This window comes from Polistes fuscatus, unplaced genomic scaffold (assembly GCF_010416935.1).
Source record: "Polistes fuscatus isolate 324 unplaced genomic scaffold, CU_Pfus_HIC Scaffold14, whole genome shotgun sequence".
Classification (NCBI taxonomy): Eukaryota; Metazoa; Arthropoda; class Insecta; order Hymenoptera; family Vespidae; genus Polistes; species Polistes fuscatus.
Genome location: NW_025113042.1, coordinates 3,411,118 through 3,438,217, shown reverse-complemented (window position 1 = coordinate 3,438,217; position 27,100 = coordinate 3,411,118). Strand labels below are relative to the sequence as shown.

At 32.8% G+C, this 27,100-nt stretch overlaps 1 protein-coding gene and 1 long non-coding RNA gene across 2 annotated transcripts; one reads left to right on the top strand and one right to left on the bottom strand.

Moving 5' to 3' along the window:
- The first annotated feature begins 74 nt into the window (after positions 1–74).
- LOC122514373 lies at positions 75–3,901 on the top strand. Its single transcript, XR_006303042.1, has 5 exons — positions 75–606; positions 681–793; positions 2,951–3,020; positions 3,107–3,221; positions 3,667–3,901. It is a non-coding gene; the product is annotated as an uncharacterized LOC122514373 (long non-coding RNA).
- LOC122514372 (serine protease filzig) lies at positions 3,056–21,379 on the bottom strand. Its single transcript, XM_043631163.1, has 9 exons — positions 19,706–21,379; positions 12,882–12,969; positions 7,057–8,605; positions 5,970–6,981; positions 4,881–5,385; positions 4,270–4,456; positions 3,917–4,182; positions 3,670–3,824; positions 3,056–3,321 (listed from the first exon to the last, which is right to left on the bottom strand). Exons 2-9 carry the CDS (start codon positions 12,967–12,969, stop codon positions 3,160–3,162), a joined length of 3,924 nt encoding a protein of 1,307 aa, XP_043487098.1. The 5' UTR covers positions 19,706–21,379; the 3' UTR covers positions 3,056–3,159.
- Between the last annotated feature and the right edge of the window lie 5,721 nt (positions 21,380–27,100).

The following is a 27,100-nucleotide window of genomic DNA, read 5'->3' as shown; positions in this document are numbered from 1 at the left end:
CCGTCATACAGGCGCACCCTATATATATAATGTTGCGCATGCGTTTCCCCTATCTTTCTATCCCTACCCCCATATTTTTTCCCTTCTTCTTCCTCTTCTTCCTCTTGTCCCTCTTTTTCTTCATTTTCTTTTTCTTCTTTTTCTATCCCACCCTAGTTATGTGCCCACCACCTACGTGACATTTCATCCATTCGCATTTTCTACCTCCTATAGGACGTTGGTATTGTTCACGAAACGATAAGCAACTTCTTTTTATACGGAAGAACAACAGAAAACAAAAAAAAAGAAAAAAAAAAACATTTTTCGCCACTCTAAATTAACGCAACCAACGCGAGCGTGATATCTGCTGCTGCTGCTGCTGCTGCTACTACTACTACCCCCTCGTACGCAAAGTTCATTTTTTTTGTTTGTTTGTTTTTTATTTTAATTACAATTAAAATTCCCATTATTATCGAGTTATATATTACGCAATTAAAAATATATCAGAGAATATAACGTTAACGACGATGGATGACAAATATTTTCCCAACGAGACGAACGATTCTCTACCAACAATAAAAATTATAAATATATAAAACAAACTACTCAACGATCAAGATAATCGAGGTGTGCTAACTTTTAGATTCTAAAAAATGTTCACCATTAATATTATGGCCAATCAAAAGTATGTGTTGTTTCAGATAATGCAATTTTGCTTTTTTTTTTTTTCAAATCAATAAAATTTACTTTATATGCAAGTGAAATGTCAATTTAACAAAAGCACGAACTTTTGATTCACCTTAATAATCTCAAGGTGAGTAAAATTTGTTATTCTACGAACACATTTAGATATTATTGACGCAGATATATACGTATACCGAGATTACATAATAACTGGTCGAACAAAGTTTTGTTAAAAAAAAAATAAAAAAAATAAAATAAAATAAAGATTGTAGATATAGAAGGTTGATAGGGGTAGATAAAAATTGCATTGTTCTTTACTTCCATAAGAAGATCTGATGTTCCTTGCTTGGCCCAGATCAAATTCATCCAGGGATTTAGTTTTAGCGCGTAGGTGTTGAGCTAACTCACCCCCCCCCCTATCTCTTTCTCTCTCTGTTTTACCCTTTCTACCTGTACCACTATTACCACTACCACCTACATCTATCTACCTCTTCTATTCCTTCTTTCTTTAGTTTGAACGTGTTATCATTGTCTCCTTCTCTCTTGGTCGTATTGATCCAAAGTATCCTGATGTTCCCAGCCAAGAGGTAGCTCCTGCTTTCACGTATACACTCTGGTTCCGCCCTGTTGTATTACAGGTACCCCTAATACGTGTGTATGAGTGTACATGTGGGTGTGTGTTAGAGTAACACACCAACATTGTTTTAACTTAAATACGTAATACTTGTATGCCAGAGGTGAAGAGAAAAGATATTATTTTATGAGAGAGAGAGAGAGAGAGAGAGAGAGAGAAAAGGATTACAATAGAAATGTTCCTAAATTAAATGTCCATCCTTCTTTATCCCACTTTATCCACATTTTCCATTCAACTTTTTTACAATGTTCTTCTCTTTGACGTATAATAGTAAACGATCAAGAACAGAGAACGAATTGCGAGCAAAGATATTTATACGTGATTTTAATTTAATTTATATTTATATTTCATTAGAAAAATGACTACCAACTTCCTGTGTTCTCTTTCCTTTGAATTTTCATTTATTATTTCTCTATTTTGAGACGCGTTTTTAAAAAGTTACATTTATTTTTATCATTTCTTTCTGTCAACGCATTTCCATTGAATAAATTGCTTTTCTTTCCTTCTTCTTCATCTTTTCCTTTTTCTCATTTTTTTTTATTGTTAAATCGGATTAATGCTAATTATTTTACGTTATAATTCGATTTGGTATACGTTCGTATATTTGTTTTTTTTTTTTTTTTTCTCTTATTTTTACGAATAATATTTTAAACCGAGATATTTTTACTAAGTTTTTCTTATAAGTAAAATAACTTTTAGAACGGTGTGTTTTAATTTACGATATTAAAAAAGCCGAAAACACGTACCCGTTGATTTACAGTACACCCTTGACGAAGATTTTTATCATTTTGCGAACGGTCACGCAATGCGTTATTTAGTCTGCACGTTGATAAACTTGCATAATGTGTTCCTCGAGCAAATTTTTTACGTCTTTTTCCGTCGCCTACTCGGAGATAACAACTTTGAATTTAATCACTAACAGAGTAGTAAAACATTATTTTTCTCGATAATATAACACAATCGCGGTTTAAAAGTTTACTTCGTTTAATTCAAAGTTTAATAAATCATTCACGATGATCGATCAACATTGTGCAAATTATTCGTACGTTTACAACCGGACTTCCATTCCTTGTTCGCAATCTAAACGTAAAATCAAAGAAATAATTATTTATTTAACAATTGTTATTATTGCGTAGAGAACGGACAAATAAATTTGAATTATTGTCGTATAAAAATGCGTTTAATAAATAACAATCTAACAAATGAAAAATAAATAATATTCGCATCGCATTAATTTTTCATTAAATAACTCTATATATAAATATAAATATTAAAAAATAAAATGGTGTGTATGTTACGCGTATATGCATACGTATAGAGACAAAATACACGTATATGTACATGGAACACGAGAACCAATTACACGTGTCCCCTTCTATATATAAAAAAAAATACCTTAAGACTTAAACTACGTACGATACTCGATGTGAATTACGTGGACAAAATTTCACCAATTCGAAGAAGAATTACTATACCGTTATTTTTTATCTTTCATCATCGAAAGAAAAAAGAAAAAAAGAACGCATAAATACGTATTTTTCGTTGGACAACGAAAAGTCTTAACGAAGTTTCGGGTGTTAAGGATAAAAACTAAACACACACAAAAATAAAACATATAATATAAAAAACGAAATAATCTCTTTCGTTCTTCAGTGATTTTTCGCATCACACTAGTTGCAAGGAGGGGAGACGGGGGTGTGTTAGCTTAGGATTAAAGGGAAAGGTAGGAAAGGGTTGCTTTCTTAATCGATATCGATCTTTCTATGCCGGGCGGGTAATAAATTAGACTTCCTTTGTACATTTATACAGGTGGCACGGGTATATATGAGAGTGTCCTTGAGATGAAGGAAACGTCCTCGGCCTCAAACTCCAGTGATACTGTGCAGCCATGGTTTGAAATAAGTGGTCCTCATATAAACGCCAGGTAAATACGGTGCGGCACACTTTATTCCATGAGATACGGTTCCAACTAACATCCATCTGCCATCGGGTCGTTCCATTACCAATGGACCACCGCTGTCACCCTACAAATGATCGATCGATCATATTAAATCCATCACTTGATTACATTTACCTTCATTACATCTATTTTCAAATATGCTTGCTCATCGTTCTTCCTTGTATCGTGCACGCAACAAGCATGTTTCTCATAAATTGCAACCTCATATAAGTAGCAGTACCAGCAACACCACCATCACCATCACCAATACCACCTGACATTTGCTACTTCATTAATTTATACTTCATACTAAATACACTGACATATATCCAATTACTTCTAGACGTTAATATACAAGCAAACTTACTTTACATTCAACGAATATATACACGATCAAATCAAATATTCTATCTAACTTATTATTTAATAGTACCTCGCATGAATCCTTCTGACCATTGGCGTAGCCAGCGCACAAGAAACTTTCCAATATTAATTTCGAATGTCCTGCCGTTTGGAACATTTCTTGGCATACGGAATTCTCCATGATTGGCACTTGGACCTCTTGCAATACCGACGGTACACCACCGTCTATATCAAGGATTGTTTATTAACGAAATGTATTTTTTAGACGATTTAACAAGGAAAAATAAACTAATGACGGATTAGACAAATGTACTTACTGTATTTCAATCTACCCCAACCAGTGACCGTAGCCATTCTGCCAGTAAAATCAACGTTCTCGTCGGGCATGCAAATTGGTACAATGTGGGCGTCAAATTGCACCGGTGATTCCAATTCGAGAAGTGCCAAATCATTTTCGAAAGTTGCCGGATCGTAACCCCTGTTAACTATAACGCGACGAACGTTCTTTGTTATGCTACGTTTTGATTCCAATTCTCCCGATATGTCAAATTCACCGAAAACCGCTACGAGGGATGCTAAAAATCTGCATAGAAAAATTTAAATAAATATATAAAATAAAGTTATTAAAACATTTTCGTTTTTTCAAAATGAAATATCATTTTTAATTTACCCTGGCTGACAATGTGCCGCAGTTATGACGTATTTGTCCGTGATAAGAACACCACCGCATTTATTTTTAGTAAACAATCCCAACCATGTTGCTTCCCTTACCAATACCTGCCACGGCCATTGACCAAATTGTGCACCCTTTCCACCAACTATTCTACCAGACTTGATTAAAGGTCTCACCCCGCACTCTGTCGATGAAAGATTGCTACATATTAATTATTGACACGCGTTCACCTCTTTTCAATCAATTATATTGAATTCATTTGATAATCAAATAGGATTATATTACACAAATCAATTTATTATCTGATACAATTAAATACGCGACGAAAGATTTGAAATTTTTCTATCCATTTAACCAACATAATTAATATTCTCGATCAGATAAAAATATCGAAATAAATTAATAACGATAAAACGATGAAATAAACGCGAATTTAACACGAATTAAACACGAACTCGTTAATATATTATTAAAACAAATTATGCTGAATTAACTATGCACGCTTAAGAAACGTGTAATTTTCTATGGAATAAAGGTGTGGAACGGAAAGGAAAAAAAAGACGACAAAAAATTAAATTAAATTAAAATTTGACAATAGTGTGTCTTACGTGTACGAAAATCCGATGTTGGGGTGGTCTCGACATTCAAAGCGCTGCTTTGCGTTGCATCGATCGAAGCCTCCTGCCCCCCTTCCTCCTCTTGGAGAACAACCTCGACCGTAGTTGTAGGTACAGTGCTTGTCTTTCTGTTTGGTTTTGGACGTTTCGTGGTGACCTGAGTTGGTGGTGGTCTCCTCGTAGTTGGTATGGGCGTAGTTACAATGGGTTTTGGTTTCAGAGTCGTAGGTTTTGATGGACGTGGTTTTTCAGCGGAAATTGGTTTTGACGTTGCAGCCGGTCTTACGTTCGGTCTTTTCGTGGTAGCCGGTTTTTTAGTTGTGATTTGTGACGATGGTTTGCTAGTTGACGGTGGTCTTCTAGTTGGTTTTTTCGTGGTATTACCAGAAACCGTGGTAATAGGTCTTTTCGTTACCGATATCGAACTCGTTGTCGTTGCCGTTGTCGTCGTCGTTGACAATCCGTTAGTCCGATTGTAGACGATGTCTTTGAGATTCTGAAATGTTCACACCGACAGTTTCAGTTAGTTCTACTTTTAGATTGAGCGCGAAGAAGTGTACAATTAAAGTTTAATTGAAATACACGCGCGCGCGTGGGTTAATTAAAAGTTACATTTAGTTTGCATTCTGCAAGAAATCCATTCCGTTCCCAACGGTATAGTTTTCTTCAATGAAAAGTAACTATTGTGTCTGATAGAACTAACCATTCTAATTTGTCCCGTGTTAAGTATATTTTTTACAAGTTTTACTTGTCAGACTATTTCGTTCTCATTCGAAGAATTACAATAATATCTTTAGGTGATTATCTATATTCAAAGTTAGATAATTATTTCTTTTTAATTACGTTTAATTTCAACACTCGTTGACTTCAACACACTAATAAACACTCGTTGAATAATTGATAATAAATTATTCAACGAGTGTTACATCTTCGTTTGAAATTAAACATTTCTTTGAATTATTGATCGATACTTTGGAAACAATGTGAATTGATAGAAGAAACTTCGTTAATTATTATCGTTTATTTAATACACGTGGGAAATAACGATAAATGTAATTAGCTGAAAACATTTGTAATTACCTGAAAGTTACCCTGGAGAGACTCGACGATCTTGTTTACGAAAGTATCGACTTTATTTGTGAGTACAGCATCCTCTATGAAGGTAGGAGTTGGAATATCATTCTCGCTGATTATTTCTATATTCGGATAGCCTGTATTATTGTAAGTCTCGACTATCGTTGGTTTTTCTTGTTGAGATAAGGGGGTCGAAATATTTAAATTTGGATTTCTAACTGGTGGGAAGTTGACGAAATCGTTAGGTGCAGGTGTTTCGTCGTCGCAATGAACGGAAGCTGCTGCAATTAGCGGGGGTGGTGGTGGTGATGGGGTTGTGGCTTTTAGAACGAAAGTAACACCTGGAGTATTTTGCGAGGAGAAAATGTGAGAGGTCGAAGGTTTCAAATAAAATCCAGGTTTCTTGGACCAAGTTAATGCAGTCATCCAAGTTGTAGGTTTTTTAGTTGTCATTCTTTCCTCCAAACTCGTTTCAGTTACAAAAGCATCAGTAGTAGAGTCCATATTTTCTGGCGATTGTGTACTCGTAGTATCTTTGAGATTAACAGTTATGTAACTAGTAGAAACAACGTGATTACTATTGGTATCGACGTTAGAAATGACAGTGCTGATATTATGAGTGATCATAGTAGAGACACTCGGTTTTTTTGTTATAGCAATTGCAGGTCTAACCGTTGAAGGAGTTGGCCTGGTCGATGGAAAACTTGGCTTATTCGAACCATTAGATGGTTTCTTAGTTATCACAGATTTCGGTGTAGTCAGAGTAGTGTATTCTGTGCCGAGTGGGCCGAGAACAATGACGGTTGGTGCTGGTGGATTTGTGGTTGGCCTTGATGAATATGCGAAGCTACTGGATGATCCATAAGTCAATGGCGTTGATGGAGGTCTCGATGAATACGAATTGGATGTAGAATAGGTAGGATAATTAGTTTCGGTAGGAAAAGTTTCGTAATTGTAATATGAGGATGGTTGTACTGGTTTATAGAAGGTAGGAGATGCTGTAGATAAGGTTGTTATCGTAGGATTTAATGTGGATGGTTGTAAAGTTGAGATTTTTAAAGTAGAAGGATATACGGAAGGTTTGTACGTCGATGGTTTCAAACTGGAAGGTTTCCAAGAGGAAACTTTGATCACTGAAGGTTTCGAAGTTTTTTCTACGTTCGCCCAGTTATTAACGGAAGACATTGGTTCTTGTATACTAACTGTAGTCTCTGATCCCGGTGTAGTATCGTTCAATATAGAAATTATATGATTGATCGCTATTTCTTCTTTGTCAAGAACATCATTCTTCTTATTACCCGATGGAGCTTCATAAGTAATCGTGGGAACTCTCACCATACCTTTGTCGTTATTTGTCGTAGTCATCGGAGTGGTAGCCACGCGTTTAACCGTGCTACCATCAGCATCTATTTCATCCTGCATCGTTACTTTCTCTTCTGTCGTTTTCGTCTTCTCGATAATATCGCTTGAACTCAACCCTGAGCTAGGTGTCACGCTCGAAACTTTTTGCGTGTTCGTGTATGTCTGCTGTTGAGTTGATTTATCAACAGTTGATTCCATATTCAAACTAGTAGATTTCAAATCACTGAACGTGATTGGCATCATCTCGGTACTCGTTGACGTTGATTGATCAGGGAATCTCACCCATTGTGTCGACTCCGTACTACCTTCCTTCACTCTCGTCCGTTCGGTCATGGTTTGCGTACTTTGCATTACTGTTGTTATCTTTGTTCTTTCCTCGGTATTCCAACTAGAAGTCATTTTACTATTCGTAAAAGCATCTATCGAGGATTCCGTGCTTGGTTTAAACAATTCATCCGGATTATGCGTCTCATTTAACATCGTACCATTCTCATTGAGCAGTATCGTATCGGCTGAACTGTGATTATTATGACTTAAGCCATGAGAAAACAAAGCCGGCAGTTGATCGACCGGATCGGCAATTTGAAGCACTTGATCCGGGCTCAATAACGTTGCTAATGGATTCTCGACCATTGGGTCATTGTGATTATTATTATGATTCTGCATATTGTTGTTTTTATCCTTATGAGAAAGTAATCCTGGAAGTTGCAAACTATCCAAAATACTTTGTTGACCGAGTAGCGCAGGAAAATCATCTTCCAATTGACTTATACCTGGTTGCAACGGTGGTACCTGAACTTTTTCACCGTTCTCCAATTCATCTTTATTGTTTGGTTTAAAAGTCGATAAATTAGAATCGAACGTCGTTATTTTCGTGTAAGAAGAATCCTCCTCGCTCAGATGATTCGAAACGCCAGAAGAAGAAGAACCACCAGTTTTAATGTTGTTATTAGTCTGTTGTGCTATCGACATTCCAATTGGCGTACCATCCGGATTTAAAAGTATCGGAATATCCGGCACATGATCGATCTCTTCCAAATTTAACGCGTTCTCCGTACTTGAAATTTTTTCGTAATGCTCGTCATTTGTATTTTTCGATGGTAATTGACAACACGCGCCGAAAAGGAAACCATCCATACAGGCGCCAACAACTTTGCCGTTCCGGCGTGTGCATTCGTAATTGAACATGCAAATTGCTGGCTCCTTTGATTTCGTTCGTGAAGGTATTGTTGGCTGGCATACTTTCGGTACTATCCTGTAACCTCCGAACAGTCTTCGACCTGTTAACATGATTATTATCTGTTTAAATATGACCAATTAAATGATTCTACATTATCAATTGTTAACGCATTTTTGTTCAATTTATTTTCGGCTCAAGATTGTTTTGCTAAACAAAAAGGAAAAGAAATAGGTAACGGGTGCCAATAATTGGCAGATTATGCGCGATCATTTACATCTAATTGAAAGATTCTAAACATTCATTGCAATTAATTACACTGCCGAAGGATATTGTGCATCGTACATACGAAATAAGTTCGAAATAAGTGTATACTTTGTATTCTAACTTCATACATTAATGCAAATAATGTTAGGAATCCTCAAGAAAGATAGAGAAAGATAATGATTAGAGTCAGCATTAATCCAATACCATTCGATTTCTCGAGATTGAAACGAATTCGATGCATGCTGCAACGATTTAACCGTTCTTTCAATGCCCTTGCACATCATAACGGGTAAATAGCGGTTCTCCTATCGTCTTCTAATTACTAAAACCACAAAGTTTCTATTTAACAATTTTCCTAGCTATTCCAATCAGACGTAAGATAATTATGTTTCTTGATAGAAATGTATATATTTATATATGTGTGTGTGTGTATAATAAGCAGGTCGCAATTGAAAATGAATTCCAGGTCGTTTCACGCTTCAGATGAATGCTGACCGATATAATCATTTATTTAAGCAATAAGACAGTCCATCGATTAGATTTTTTTAATAGACGACAATTATTATGATGATCTTTAGATAACCATCATACAAACATTCTACGAAAAATTTATATGCATTGTACAGACTAATCTTTTTAAATTATTTCAACTATTCATCTAATATATATAGATAATAAATGTATTTGTAATTATTATAACGGATTCAAAAAATTCAAATAAAATTCTATCTTATAATTTATTATATATACTATATATTATTTATATCGTAAAGAAATAATTTAGAAAATAAATTAGAAAATAAAAAAGGAACTTATGCAAGCAATACAATAATTTTCTATCATTTATTTCATCATTTCAATGATATAGATGACAGGTTTATAACAAGATCTTGAACGTATGAGAGTGTTAAAATGATTTGAGAAGATCTTGAGAATAGATTGTTCAAGGTTAGCAGATTTAATGTATACGGTACATTGTATCTGTATAACTGAGTAAGATGGTTATGCTTAGATGACTAAGGGGCATAGACGAGCAAGCATGTAGGCTTCGCACGTGCCTTATACGTCTACATACTACCGATATGATGACCTACTCCGCGAATCGTTCGTATTGCTCGTCCGGATCCTTGCACCGTTCTACATTTTTTTTCTATTTCGTGTTCGTGCTCGTACGATCTTACGTAGGACTTAGAATCGTGTCACTGGTAAAACACTGACAGAGAAATAATAGAAAATTCAACGTTATTCAATGTCCAACTAAACGTCAAATATCAGAGAAAAACTGATGCACTTTTAATAGAAAATTCCCTCCCTCCCTCCCCCCGCCCCCCCAAAAAAAGAAGAAAAGAAAAATTTAAATAATATTTTCCTCGATGCGTTATCTCATTTTAAAGTAATTATTTAATTTACCAGAACGAGCGATCGAACATGCTTACCACGAAAAAATTAAATGTATGCAATTTTAACGAGAAGTCAATAAATATATATATATATATTTACGCGTAAAAATATTACCACGTTCAAAAAAAATACAGCAAATTTTTATTTGCTATTCTATCCCTCTCTATCTCTCTATCTCTTTATTTTTAATTATTATTATTCTTGTTATCTCGTCATATTTTCATTAAATCTATGCAAACATTGGATCAAGCATCTTTACGTCGGTGTGAAAAAAAAAAATTAATAAAGGTTCTATTAAAAAGAAAAATCTAATAAAAATTGGAGACGTTGATTTAATCGTGTGAAAAAAAAAAAGTGTGATTCTTGTTTTAAAATCATTTCTCACGTTGTTTCGTTTCATTATTATTTCTATAATAGAAAATAAACCGTTTCAAAAATCCGATTAATTTATTTTTTATTTTAACGATCGATCACAGGCAGAAGAATCGCGTTCTTCCACGTGTAATTATTATTAATTAACGTATTAGATCGATGTACTCCCGTGAAGGTGGAAACAAAATAAAAAAAAAAAAAGGAAAAGATAACGAGTAGATCGTTGATTCTTTTCGATTCGATTCGCTCGATCGGCCCGATGAGAGATAGATCCTGTTTCGAGTTTCACTTGACCGCATAAAAACCGAATCGGCCGGTATTAAATTCATTACTATTAATTTCATGTTTCGTTCATGTTCAAACGCGGTCGAGAATAACGAAAGAGAGAAAGAGAAAGAGAGGCTTCGTTAAATTATTTCCTCGCAGTTAAATTCTAACTCAATTGCTTCTTTTGCGTGTGCGTACGTGTGTGTGTGTGTGTGTGTGTGTGTTTGTGTGTATATCACATACTCAGAATAAATATCTTTCTAATTGACTTGATCGTAAATCAAGATGTTTTTCGTAAATTGATTGATTGAATATAACGATAGCTATGATTATTGCAACGATTTTTTTTTAAAAACATTTCTAACAGTTCATGATTATTCTTACAAAAATGTATGTTGAATTTCTACGAAGTGTGAATTTTCTTTTTATTTTTTTTTTTTTTATTTAAATATTTTCCTTACTCTTTTATTAGAAATTTATCCAAATTCATGATTTATTGAACGTTACCATCCAAACTACCATCATCAAATACCGTTGTTCCTCGTGACACGAATCAACGCGTGAAAGTGGAGAAAGGTGATATTTTCGATAAAAGGAACTAACAGTTTAACAGTTAATAAAAGATATCATACTTATTTATCTTTGAACAACTTCGAATTCCTTAATAATTAAACAGTAATAAATATTCTATACGTATTTGCGTATGTATTGGGATAAGTTGCCCGGATAAGTTCGTGTCGATTTATAAATAAATAATTACGAATTCGATATTATTTTTTTATACGTAAACTTATCAGAAAAATTTGTTTGTTTTTCTTTTCTTTTTTATTTTATATCAGATCTAAAGAAGAACCGAAAAATTTCTAGTAAATATTTATACACATTTTTTTTGAATAATAATAATATTAAAAAAAATACAAGACCAGGTAAAAAGGTCGCACCGTAATTGCATTACAAATTAACAAGTCAAAGTAATTAAATTAAATTATTAATGTAGTTAAAACAGTTCCTCTTATAATCCCTACGGTACGTTTTAATTATACATAGAATTTATTTACTACAAATATATATATATATATTTTTATATTAATATATCGACACGAACTTTTCAAGTAACACATGCATTACACTTTTATTCGATTTTATCGTTACGAGGTAATTACAAAGTTTGGAAAATTGTATAATATAATGAAATACTTCCAACACAAACATACGCAAACCTACGCAAATAGAATATTAAATACGAAACTCTTGTTACACGTGTTTTAAAAGAAAAAGTTTAAATTCGTGCCACTTTAAAATGAGATCTTAAGCGGCCGTTACATCTGAAGAATTCATAAGTAGCTTCTCGAAATGGAATATAAGCGAATACTTGCAAAGAAGCGTAGGTATATACTCGACTTTCGAAGGCGAATAAGAGACGGGAAGTAGAATTTGGTGTCATGTGTTGACGACGACGACGACGACGACGACAACAACGATGAATAGAAAGAAGGAAAAAGAAAAATAGAAAGAGAGAAAGAGACAAGTGAAGATATTTTTGTAACTCGAAGTACAAACCAACTTGAGAGAGTAAATTCTTCAACGAGAGAAAATAAATAAAATAAAATAAAATAATAAAAAAAAAACAAATAATATGTAAGTAGAAATTGGTGTCATCTTTAACTGTTTAAATGCTCGCGAGAAATTTGCATCGTTTCTATGAAGTTATAATATTTCTCACCATCAATTTCTAATAAATTTCTTTTAAAGAACCGAAAAAGTGTATTTGTTATTTTTTTTTTTTTTAAATTAATAGCCCATTCAATCTCGAGAAAATCATTACGAAAAATTATTTCAATACGTTTTCGGTACGCATAAAATATTAATCAAACGACGATGGAGAGTATTTCCTGTATTTATTGCAATAATAAATTATCGTCGTTGTAATGCACTCTAAATATGAAAAATAATTATTTTCCAAATATATTCCAAACGATTATAAATTAGTCCTATTTAAATAAATAATTATCTACGACATATAATATATCTTATTCGCCTAAAATAAAACATTCCACACAGATGACAATTACCTTTGTTTTGAGGTGCATTGGAAAGCGAGAAAGCAGAAGTCGAGACCAGAAAGGCGAACAGTAGACAAATATTAGTTCCAGTAGCCATCTGTAAAGAGATAAAATGTCGGATTGAATTTTTTGTCTTCTTTTTCTTTCTTATAAAATACATTTAAAGATGAAAAAAAAAAGAAACTAACTCGTTAATTGTTATTAATTTGAGTGAACGTGTCGGAACCGTATGAAGGAGGCCACGACAACGTATTAGAACAGTGTTTCTATGTAAAAAGATTCGCGTAAATTCCATCATAGTTTATGTTCTATCCAGTTGATCGAAATTATTACGATCCTATGAAAGTGATCTGCCGTCTTACGTAACAAGCACATAGATATTTTTTCTTTTTTCTTTTTATTATTTCATACTTATGTTCATTTCTTTCCGTGTGATTATTGTTCTTGTAGTTGTTAATTTAAGCAACAAGTGGATCGGTGAGCAGTGAGAAATTGCCGCTACGTCGATCTAATTCTCGCTTAGGCTTTGCTTACCGGAGATAGACATGTTCGTTCGTCCATAATAACGGTACAAGAATATCGACTCCAGTATGCGACACGGAAACTGGAAATCGGAAGGTGACAACACAACAACCTGACTTATTCATTGATTCTTCTGATTTTCTCTATATCTTTTCATTTCCAAGACAAATCAATCCAATTAATTGATCATTTAATATCATTACACCGCACAAATATATATGTTTTTATTCTATACATATATTATTTATTTCATAAATTTTCTAAGACTGCAGTATTTTGAATATATCTATTTTCATTTTTTATTACTACAATTACGATGCACACATATTACAACACTATTATCATTATTTTTATTGATTATTTTCTTCCTATAAAAAAGAAAAAAGAAAATCATCTATTAAATACCGAAAGAACCATAAATCAAAAGATCAATGTTGATAAAACCCGTTCAACGAAACTTGGCCAAGGTCTACGAGATTTTGTTCAGAGGTCTGGGCCACATTTCTTCTTCTTTCTTTTTCTTATGAATCTTTTCTCGGCAAAAAAAAAATAAAAGAAATGTATTGGTTCGTTGGTATGTACATGCACACGTATACACATACATAAACACGCATAAATGCGTCCTTATACACGCGTACAAAATCCCGTTATATTCATCGGACGAGCAGAGCAGTTCATTACAGTCGTCCTACGTTTACATATACATAAGTAAATGCTTAAAGATGAGAATGACTGAAAGAGAAGCGAGGAAAATACATAAGAAGGATTGAATTTAGTAATCTAGCAAGAATAATTTGACTAATTCATGGAAATATTCGAGTGGCATGCTAATTGACCACCTGACTTTACCACCGCTGACCTAATTCCTTTCACACTATCTTTTTCCATTTCTCTCTCTCTCTCTTTCTCTCTCTCCCTTTTTATCTTTTATATCCCTTTATGAAGATTAATTTTATTAATATAATTCTTCAATATTTTTCTAGCTTTACTTCTTTATTTTGATAGCACGAACTAACATAAATACACATACAAGTATTTTAATTGTGATATATTCATTTTATTTTAATTTAATTCTATTTTTTTTTTCTATTAATTGTCTAATTTAAATTAATTTAATTAATATCAATCTTCGATATTTGAAAATTTGTAAATCTTTTAATTGAAGTATCCGAACTAGCACACAAACAAATACTTACATACAATGAATCATTTACTGTTATAAAATATGAAATGTCGAACATATGAGAATAGGACTCAAGTAACACGCGTTATTTCTTTTCTGGGTGACCGTCTGACGTTAATGAAAAAAATTAATTTTTTCTTATTATTTAATTACATTCAACGTGCCGCTCTGATTTTTCATATAAACCGTTAAGTCGATACGTTTACGCGCGTGTGAATCGACCCGTCATTAACTTTTTTCTGCATTTAGTTGATCCAAAAGTAATCATTTTTTAAACGTTGGAACGTATAGTCAAACGATTATGAGTTACAATGTGTATGAAATATTTTTAATTAAAGAAATTTCAGTTAATTAAAATAATTCATATTTTTATAATTCTCCTTTAAAATATAATTCAACTCATTTCTAAATAATAAAATAATACATTTAAACTAATTAAATCTATTGTACGAAGACACAAGATGTTGTACACGGGTATTTAAATCGAATTAAAAGAATCTTAAACGTTTTAAACACTCGTTTCCTTTCATTCTCTCCCTTGTAAGCGTGTACAAAGGCACCGTAAGTGTTCACGCGTGAGTACACGGAAGTCACTTTCCTTCAAAGTGTTCCGTTTCACTCAACATTCTCTAGTTTCACGTTCCTGGTATCGATTACAACTAAGCGAAACAAAATTGTTAATTGTTAATTCGATCATTGCACCATACTAATCAATTCTAATAAAAAATCCTTCATTTATTTTTACCTATTCTATGAATATTTACATTCAAAAATTATTTGTCATTTGATTAAAAATAATGATATTAATGAGAAGATATATACGTAAGATAATATTGACTAAAAAAATTCGCGTTGATTTATAAATCGATTCTTTTCCGACAACAACGATTTGAAAGATGCACCAAGTTTAAATTGTCCAAGTGCAAAAGAAGATGACAAAATATAGATACTAAATCAATGCTAATCGTTGCATAATAAAAACAAGAAATATCTAAGAATTTATCTAATCTGATACAGTTATAAACAAAAAGTAATATATTCATTGAACATTTGTCTAATTTTATTAAATCGACTGAATGAATTTTTTGGAAAAGTCAATGAAGCATGCAAATAAGCATAAATTTTGTTCCTTTCGTCAGGACGCTTTCAGCATAGTCAAGAAAAGGAATCGATGAGAGAGAGATAGAGAGAGAGAGAGAGACAGACACAGTGTCGGTGATTCGAAAATTCTTCCGCGTTCATTGGCCGTTCGTCAATAAGGAACGTAAGAGGAGAACGTGCACAGGTGCGTGTAAACGTTACACGTTCACGTGTGTTTACGCTGTCCGCAGGTTAGTTCTCTTTTTCTTTTCTTTTCTTTTCTTTTCTTATCTTTCCCTTTTTTCCATTCTTTTTTTTATTTTTATCTTTATTTTTATCTATGCGTGCATCTCATGGAGCTGCACTCGAGCGAGTGCACTCCAATACTTGGAGAAAGCTCAGTTCGGTGGCATCACTTGATTATTGGATCTGGGTGACCCGATTAGTTTAGCCTCGAGGTCTTTTTTTCGAGTCAAACATCGAGCCTGGATGACTTCTACTCCAAAATCTTATCGATAAGGAAATAGAAAGAGGAAAGAAAAAAAAATATAAAATAATGAAACTTATAAACATCAATTTTAACGATAATATGGAATTAAATGTAGGAACGTAATTGGAAAGATGGAAAATTAATAAAAAGAATAAATAGAAAGAAATAATCTCTAAATTGATGGGGGAGGAGGGGGGGTCGGGAAATATTTTCTTCGAAAGAGTATCACGAAGGAATCTACGAAAATTACAAAATGAAAGATCACGTAAACGAGGAAAGGAAAGAAAAGAAAGGTTATGTGAAAAATTCTACTATAGTTTTCTCTCACAAATACGAAGTAATCTACAATGAAAGGTATGATGATACTATGGAATAAAAGAAAAATAATAAAAAAAAAAAAAAAAAAGAGAAAAAGAAAAAAACGCGTGTCATTCCAGGAGTACCCGAGCACACGATCTTCTTGTCGTTAACGTTTCTTTCAACCATCCTACCCTCATTTTTCCATTCTTTTTCGCAAAGGAATGATCGCCCATAGAGAAACTCGCTGTTCCATTAGCCGATGTTCTTCGTACATCGGTCGACCTCGTTTCCTTCGTAAAGGAGTCACAATCATCCTCCTTCCGTTCAATTTGCAAATTCTGTTTTAGTTGAAACATTGAAATGAAGGAATCTCATCGTCAGCGGATATGATTGTAAAAAAAAAAAAAGTCTTACGCGTAATTCGAATTGTTTATGTCAGTGTGTGTTGTCAGTTACATTATATAAAAATTCATCCAATCGATTTTTTTGTCAACCAATTTATTACAATTTTTATATTAAAAATTAATTGTATTAAAACGAGCAAAATAATTAATCGAGTCAATCTACCCTTTGGTAAAATGTTCACATTGACAAATATTCAATAATCGTAATGATTTGTTAATATTTAATTTGCAATTGAAATTTTGAAAATATTACTAAAATATTATTCGTTCGAAATAATATAAAATAATAGAATAAAATCATGGTAAAATATCGAGTCGGCACTCACACGAAAGGGACACTTTGTTCTTCTTTTGCTTTCACTGAGAAATTTAACGACACATTACAAGCTCGATCGTTCGTGCAAGACCGATCGGCATTCGCGTAAGTTTGTTCGACTTGAATGCACCGAACGAAACGTGCACGAGAAAGAAAGAGAGAGAGAGAGAGAGAAAGAGAGAAGGATTGCATACCTTCTCTCTTGTCATGAAAGTGATAGTACGTGAATGATCATACAGGCTAAACAAACCTTTTCTCTTCTTATCGAGGCCAAAGGAGAAAGACGAAGAAGAAAATAGAAAAAGAAAAAAATAATAAAAATAATTTTATAGTCGTCTAAGGTCACAGGTGAAAAGTATACACGATTTTTCACTAATTTCATTAACACGGAATAAACATTATCTTTTAAAACGTTTTATTCATATGAATTATGTATTATTCTTGTAACATTTAACAAAATGTTATTTTTATTCCATAGTTATGTTAAGTTTTTTCTTCTTATCGAGGTCAAAGGAAAGATACAAAAAATGAAAAAGAAAATGAAAAAGAAAATAAAAAAGAAGAATATGAATAAAGAGAAAAATACAATGAAGATGTTTTTCTTGTCAAAGAGGTCACAGGTGACAGACAAGCGTACAAGGTTCTTGCTAATTTAATTAATATCGAATATCAGCTATTATTTTTTTTTTCCGATTATTCTAAAAATATTTAACTGGTTCATGTAATATTAATTATTTACAAAATTTCATTTGCACTATCAATGCCATATTTAACAACAGGAATTTTAGATCAATCGCATTACTATTAAATATTAATTAACGTGAAAACGAAATAACAAATGATTAAACAAATGTCTATGTATAATTGTCTATGGTATAATTCACGATCGACTAAGAGTTCAAAGTGTAAAATCGATTAAATTTTCATCAACAATTGTAAAAGATTGCAAAAATTTAATACCATATTCATGATCCGGATGTTTTAAAAAATCTTTTAGTTAACATATTTCCAAGACATTTACACAAAGACAAGAACATTTTACACGGAAACATCGGAACGATGTCAAAGACTGAGAGTCCACGGTAATGCCGTTTTAAAATGGAGTTATGTAAACTCAAAGGTGTACCTAAGTACACAGATCCTTTCAAGAAACTAACGTTTCTCACGAGCTCGAAAAAATAGGTGAGAAATTTCGTTCCACCGTGTTAATTTATCCTTTTTATTTCTTATTCTCATTTACCGAATGAGACATTTCAAACAAGTCACCTGAATAATTCTATAGCCATTGTTGATGATAAAAAAGAAAAAGAACAAATTTGCGAGACTAAACCCATTTGGTTTCTTACGTTAACAGTTAATTTTTAACGCGGACGAGTTAAGAACATTTCAATTATTTTAAATTTAAATTATAAATTTTAGAGTTGTTAAAAAATCATCTTAGATGACAGGAACGAATATCGAGACAATTTTCTCGAAAATCAATTGTTCGGATAGATATAATCGATGATTATGAAGAAAGTTTAAATACAAAAAATTAAGAAAATGAAGAACACAAAAGAAAAAGTAATAATACGGATAGTAATGAAGCATGCCGAATGATCTTTTCCATGTCTAGATCGGAACACCTCGTTTTATTACGGGCCAAAGTCGGAAAGGTAGCTTTCACCTGGCTTCACGATCAGCCTGGCCCCTGCCAATGATCGCATCGATTCCCGATCGCGTCCTGGTTTCGTTAAACGACCAGACGATTCTTCCATCATTTTTTTCCTCATCTTCGATTCGAATAAAAATTAAAAAAAAAGAAAAAAAGAAAGAAGAGGAAGAACAATTGAATTATCACAGAAACTAATGATCTAAAGTATTACAGCAATGATCGAATCAAAAATGCACACGCATCAATGTTAAGTACTGGACCTATTTTTTAACATGCACATTTGAAACACGAATTATTATTTAAGTTTACGTAAAATAAATGTTATTGTCTACGAACATTCGTTTCTCTTTTTTTAATACAAATTTTTAAACAAAATAACTGTCGCTACAAGTGTTCATTATTTCGAATGACAACAAATTTGATAAAATAATAAATCATTGTAAATCTTAGCGAGAAATAGAATTAGAAAAATAAGTCACGTTAGAGATTGGAATGCAATAACGTATTATTACGTCTTTGGAACGTTAGGAATGATCATTAGAAGTAATAGCGGAAAGATATATTAATGGAACGTTCACTCCGTTGTAATTACGGTGCTCGCGAACTGAAAAGAGCATCAAAAGCGAGCATTCGTGCAATCGAATCGATCTAACGATTGGCACGCGTCATCCTGAATGCCGAACAAATGTTTATCGTTATCTATTGCAATAAGAACAATCCTATTTCTCGCATAAATATCGATTATAATTTAACAATAATTATGAATTACATTTCATTCGGATGATTATTTAAATTATAATATTCCAGGATAGTGTAAAATATTTGTTAAATATTATTGTTAAGGTAAATAAATATTAAGAAAAAATATGTCGTGTTAGACTTACCGTGCAGTGCAATAAACGTTTGCAACTGTCTGCTTTTTAAAAACGTTTCATAACGTCTGTCTTGTCACTGGTAAAGAAATCCCTATCGTGGTTGGTCAGATGAACGAAGGAACCGTGAATAGTTTCTTCTTCTTGATAAAGATCTCAGACGGCTCCTCTTTCTTGGTATTTTCCTTTCCTAGTTTGTCAAGGACACTCTTCTTGGACTCTATCCTCCTCCACCTCGGTTACCTTTGGCACTTCTTCACTCAATTTTCTTTTTCTTTTCTTATATCTACCGTATCCTCTCTTTTTCTTTCTTTCTTTAACTATTTTTCCTTGACTTTACTCGACAATGGGTCACGTTTACATTAGTTTCTCGAAGATTTACACGCGAATAATAATAAATAATGACGTTTATAAATACGATCGAGATACCAGCACCGATCCGAACAAAAATCGATTCGATTTGTCATCGACGACAATTCCTTTCTTTCTCCGAAATGGAAATGGATGGTAAGGAAACCAGAAAGAGAAAGAAAAAAAATATCGATGAACTTATGACACTGTGCGATGATAAACAAAAAAACTGACAGAGTAGAAGACAGAGAAAGAAGGAGAAAGAAAGAAAAAGGGAAGAAAGAAAAAAAGAAGGGAGAGATAGAAAGAGAGAAAAGAAAGATTTACAAAAGAATGAAACAATCTTTAAAATCGGTTTTTGGGTGATCGTTCACAAGAGCACCGATTAGCTTATCGCGCACTGTTGACCATCCGGGCAGTGAACTGGATGGTAACTTGTTCGTTGTACCCCGTGCCACGGCATGTGCTGGAATCGCGTGGCAATGTCACGAGCGGCGCCTTGGAAAACGCGACTGAGGATGGTGGTGGATAGTCGCAAGGAGGAATGGTGATGGATTGTGGTGGTAATGGTGGTGGTAATGGTGGTGGTAAAAGGCCCAGAGGAAAGGAAAGGAAAGGAAAGGTAAAGAGAGGAGAAAAGAGGAGAGGAGACTGGTGGGATTAAGTTTGTGAACGAAGAGAAGAGGGAACGACAGATGGGGGGTGTAGGGGGGCGTAGGGTTCGCTCAAGAAAATATATGAGGAAGGAGAAGACCATTGCTTTTTCTTGGAGAAAGGTAGGTAAAGGAGAGGAAGAAAGAAAACAGGTAAACTGGGGGTAGGAAGGAGAAGAAAAGAGAAGTGGGAGAGAGTAGGAGAGAGAAAGAGAAAGAGAAAGAGAAAGAAAGAGAGCAGGAGAAATCAAAGTGGGCCAGTGGCCAGGTCACGTGGAGAAGAACGGGGCTCAGCGTGCACGACACCGACACACTGTCCTACTCATCGCAACGTCCACGCAACCTCCACCTTCCGCTTGTCTCCAGCCATTCAGGAAACGTTTCACTATGCTGCTTATGTTAAACTAACGTCCTTATGTTAAACACACTGACACACCGGTCTCTCTTTCTCTCTTTCTCGATCTTTTATCGCTTTCGGCTACTCTCGACACCATCTCGAAATTCCTTCTTCGTCAATTCTATTATAATTCGAACGGTGTATCAACCGCACACAAGTGGCAACCTTTGAAATTTTGTTCTTTTCATTTTGTTTCCATTCGCTTCGCAATGAACGATTACATATTGTCGTTAAAAAATATTTTAATGCGTTAGATCCTATCAAAAGTTTCTTTTGTTTTTTTTATTTTTACAGTTTAACGTGCATAATGTTTTTTTTTTTATCGTATTTCATGTAAGACTCATTCTTTCTATTATTTTTCTCTACATTCTATGCGATAAAGTAAAATAATGTTACATAATGAAATATTGTTCTTGTAAAACTTAGTACAAATAAATAAGCAAGTAATTTTGGTAGGATCTAATCGTATATGCGTAAGGGGGTAGAAAATTGTTTGAAAACTGATATAGCAGAGCGGGGATTCAAAATTTGAAGAAAGTATAATATAAAGATGTTGCGTTTATTATATTATACTTTCTAATTCACGTGCGGTTATACCTTTCTATTTCAACTGAAATTTACGTGATTTCAACGAAAGTTTAACATAAATTATATTTTTTTTGTCAAAGAACAAAAGAGAGAGAGAGAGAGAGAGAAGAGAAATAGATGGTTTCATACAATTAATTTATCGAATAAAAAATCCTAATAGGAATTTGGAACGAATCGAGTCGAATGATAAAATATTGTGAGAGTTCCAACAATGCCGAGACATTGTTGGAAATTTTAATTGGATTTCGGGCAACCAAATTTCTCTTCATTTCGGAGTCACATCAGCGAACATTGTGTCGATTTCTTTTGAACTAGATTTAACTTCATCATGACATGTATTATATAAAATCATCCATCGTACGTTAATTCGTAGAAACTGCGAATGCATAATTGCATTCGTGATAACGGGCTTTACGTTTTGTGCATTAGCTGCATCATTAGATTAATATTTCATCATAGATATTATTGTATAGATATGTGTTTGCATATGTGCGTGCATGTGTGTGTATATGTGTGTGTATATGCTCGTGTTAGTGGTTTCATATGGCACAAAGCTGTATTAACTTTTCAACGCAAAGTCAAGCAATTTACCTCCAACGATTTTCAATGATAATTTGAAACAGAGAGATGAAAAGAATGAAAGAAAAATAAAGAAAGATAGAAAGAGGATAAAGAGGACCTTTGACATTAAGCTCGTATGTTCGTGTTACGGTACCTCCTGCTTCCTGATACACATATACGGGATGATTTATCGTACAAAAATAAGTTAAATTTTTTCAATACAATGCGCTTTATTTTTAAAACATACTACTATTTTTAGGATCTACGGTTCGTATATGTGTAACACGTAAGACTCGATTTAAATTGAAATCTACTTTTTTTGAATATGATATTTGTTTTTTATACAGTAAAAATGTTACGTAAAACTTTGCTGCGCACTAGTAAATGATTATGTATATTTTTAGATATGTATATAAATGTGTCTAAATATATTTATGGAATTTTTATAGAAGCTATTCCCTTTAGTCATAGAAAAGGTCAAAATGAAACTTTAAAAAATCGATAGGTGCTTTATCCACGCCCTGGAAATAAACGATCTATGCGTGTTTTGCAGTTTCCGTTTTATTTATGTTGATTATTTCCTCTTTTTTCTTTCTTTAAATTTCTTTCCTTGCATAGTGCAAGGACGTTCTCTCGTATTTCATTTCAAATCGAAGAAAGATATATTTCTTTTCTTTTTTATTTATTTAGCTTTATGATTTTATTTACTTGTTTGTTTGTTTGTTTGTTTGTTTTATTTTTTCTTCGATCGGATAGTTGATAATTTGTCGGCACAGTTTATCTTTCTATCGAATAAACATAATTCTGAAAGTACTCTATAATTCTCTCCATTCGATTGAGAAAATCACGATTTCCGGAGAGCAAGTATGATCAGAAAAGAAGGAGAGAAATCTTCGCGTATATTATTTAAATGTAGATTCACGATGCAATAATGATAACGGTCCTCTATACTGTTTCTGTTTTTCTCATAGTTAATCCTTTCAAATTATTCGAAAAGTAAGTTTTTAATATTTTACGTATATCCTGAATTATCTATAATAACAACTCATTCATTTTTTTCTTCATTTCAAACGCAAAGTAATTAAATATTCTATAGAAAATTATTTAAAAATAAAAAATAAAATATTAATAACATATTTATTATTTGATTTAACACGCACAGATGTGCTTTCCATAAATAACATAAAAAAAAAAAAAAAAACAAAAAGGATAAAGGAAAACAACTTACGATCGTAGAAAATTGTAATTTAATCGTAACAAAAAATAGAACTTTCTTTATAACGATAAACGCTTCGCTCTAAAAACTTATGTCAAATCAATCGATCACGCTTCGTGTTTTGTTCAAGATCACGGATATACGCGAGGATATACGCGTTACCGATACTTTCTCTGGTTTCGTTTCATCGATGATGGCATTTTTATTGTTCACTCTGTATTATCAGCTTTTATTTCTACGCCATTGGTTATCCAGTACAAACCGTTGATTTAACAATCTCTGATGCGATCAGGTTTTAACATACCCCTATCTCCAATGCATCTGTTATCTTGACCGTTTATCTTTTAGTTACCTGTTTACCCTTGTCACCTGATCGTCCCAAAGGTACGAAAGCCCGGAGGCTGTGCTATGCTGTTCTTGAAGTAGGTCAGCACCAAAGATGCTGTCTTCTTTTACGGTACTTTACGTTCACCTTATGACTTTTGCCCAAGAAGAGAGAATTCCATTGGATAATCATTTTCGTCCAGAGTTTTTCTTATAACGCAAAATTAGGGTTAAATGAAGCCGATTTATGATTATCATCTCATAACTTTGATTTTATTTTACGTTTCCATTTCCGTTGCAATAATGATATTATATAGGTCATACGTTATCTTTATGTGTATGTGTATATATGTGTGTGTGTACGTATGCATCTATGGAATGTGTCGTTCGTTATAAAAGATAAGTAGAAAGATAATTGCAAAATAAGAATAAAAATGTTAGATCTGAACTAGGAGTTTATTACTTTTCTTTTATAAAAGAACTTTTCGTATGTTGTTAAAATTACGACCAAATATAAAGTGAGAATAATATTATTTCTAGTCGTAATCGTTCTCGTAGTCTTTCTCTCTCTCTCTCTTATAAATACGATATAAATTTAATAAAGTAGATGCACTTGGAAGGATAAATTTTGAGAAAATGTAGAAAATGTAGGAAATTAGATATTAGATATTTTCAAAATTTAAGATTATAAAGTGTTCCAAAAAATAAATGATAAATATGATCCAGTGAAAGTGATTGAAAATATCAATCTCGAAACGATCTTCTCAAAATTTAACGATCAAAGAACTTGACCTACTAGCGAGAAGTTTCAATCGCATAGAATCGCATGAACGTTCACAAGAGAAGACTAATAAAACTCGGACGGAGAATCTTCGTGTCGTCGGTCAACAAATTCCCAGTTTCTCGATAGAATGATTTATAGTTATACGAAGATTCAACGAGATATAACATAGGTATAATTAATTTGTTAGGGAGACTCTCGCTGGCACTTTAATCGATACGAAGCTAATCTGTGAAATATATATAATAATATAATTCATTATTGAAATATTATATTTTAGAGATTATATTTTTTCTTTTTCCCCTGCATATATACTCTAATAAATTATAAATTTATATAATATTATGCATATACGTGTTAAATATTACATAGGTATACAATAATTTGTTCAGTAAACTCGCGCAACTACAATATTTCAATCGATATCAAACTAATATGCGAAATAAAATCAAATTACTATTAAAATTATTTAACGACATTTTGCAATAAATAATGCAAATTAATCGAGAAGCTGTAACGATGATAACGATAATAATAAAACGAATCAATCATATTTTATAATGATTATTATTATGAATATTTTTATTAAAATTTTTATTATTATTATTATTATTCTTCTTATTATAATTTTAACTTTCACTCCCACAAATCATTAAGAAAATTTCATCTTTCCTTCGAACATGAACACACGAAGAAGAGAAGAAGACGATACCTCATGGTACCTGGCAAGTACAAGTGCCGCTGACCTTGATCGTGACTCTTTATAAGTGGGACAGAACCTGTGCCGCCTCTAACGAATTTTTCTACGTTCGCCGCTTCGGCAAGTGGATATATTGCTTTCTTTTATAGATTCCGCGATCCTTATATCGTGACAAGAATACGAACCACGACGATGAAACTTTCTAAATTCGTTTGTACCTAATGATGTCATACCTGATCTTAATCGAATTTGTTTACATTTACTTCTCCTTTGATCAAACAACAATTTATCTTTATCTATTTAATTTCAATTCACGTTATCTCAAATTAAAACTTTCAAACTAATCCAAATCTAATTAATTTCAAATCAAACAAGTTACGCGAACAAATTACATTTTTTTCCGATAAATTAAACGACAATTTTTTGACAGAATTATTCATATTGTTATTATTATGTTTCTTTTTTTGTTTTTTTTTTATCGAGACACATTCAAAAATATATCTAAATTTCTATGATAAATATTTTGTATTTTTAATCGTAAGAGAACACGTTTGTTTTCTATTGCAAACTCGAATGCATTAAAAACGTAAAACAGATCTTTAGATTCGAATGTCGGTGACCCAGACGAGAAACACGTACGGAAGTCTTCGGAGAGGAATACCTAATAGGGATAGGTGTCACATGACTATGCCATAAATTGTTGGATGATCGCTAAAGAGTTTAATCCTAGGGAAACATTGGATGCATTTGGGTCGTGATCCTATAAAAAGAAACAATCAAGAAGACAACAATCGATGGTCATGACCCAGGACATCAATTGCAAACTGGGTCAAAATTATCTGTAGCCCCCCCTTCGAGTCACGCCCGTCATTTTTCTTTACCGTTGTACAAATCATTCGAATAAAGTCCCATAAGATTATTCCATTCTTTTCTGTTTCTATTAATATGATAGACGTTTGAAATAATAATAATAATAATAATAATAATAGTAATAATAATATGTAATCAATATATTATATGTTAAAATTATTTTGTAATATTATATATCATTGATACAAATAAATTTCGCATTAAAAATCGAACCGAACAAATTTTCTAATAAAACTTGAAAATAATTGATAAATTTAGAATTATAGAAAAAAAAAAAGAAAAATAAACTCGTTCATCCCTTTGACCATTCATTCAAGAAACGTGTATTCGCGTCATCGTAGAATTTTCAAGTTCAGACCGTAACCCTCGCAGTCATCCGTAAAAATTCCTTTAATCGATTTCGTCACCGCCTGAAAGCTAACGCGAGTTTATATGTAAAACGATGACGAAAAATATTTCCAACCTTGACATTATAAATGCATTTTTCAATAGAAGCTATCTTATATTTAAAAATGAAATTTTTCAGAATCGTTCAAACATAATATGATGATTTTCGACGGAACGACGTTTCCTCTTATTTTCGCATCAACAATTTCAATTGGCTATAACATTAAAGACGACGACGAAGACCAGCAATAGTTTACAACAGCTACTGTGAACAGTTTCGTGACTCCATAAGGAAAAGGCGGAGGTAGCTGGCTTTCTCCAAAGCCACTTGACCCGGTCCAGTAACATCCATCCATGGTCTGTCACGGTTGTGACATTTTCAAAGATTTTTCCACGTGATAATCGTAAAAACAAAAAAGAAAGAAAGAAAAAGATTATTTCGAACATAATGAGAAATGTCTGAGATCTACGTGGGAAAAGTACAATCTTTTCTATCTTTCTAAAGTTACCCGATTAACCCATAAGGAATAGTTATATAGCATAGAAATTGTTATAAATATCAATTGATAAAGTGATATT

What these genes read in the sequence shown, in the direction of transcription:
- LOC122514372 (XM_043631163.1), bottom strand. Translation starts at nt 12,969, where the DNA reads ATGGCTACTGGAACTAATATTTGTCTACTGTTCGCCTTTCTGGTCTCG. An exon ending in TTGGGGTAGATTGAAATACA is followed by an intron (nt 3,825 to 3,916) that starts GTAAGTACATTT and finishes TCCTTGATATAG; the next exon opens with ACGGTGGTGTACCGTCGGTA. An exon ending in GTCAGAAGGATTCATGCGAG is followed by an intron (nt 3,322 to 3,669) that starts GTACTATTAAAT and finishes GATCATTTGTAG; the next exon opens with GGTGACAGCGGTGGTCCATT.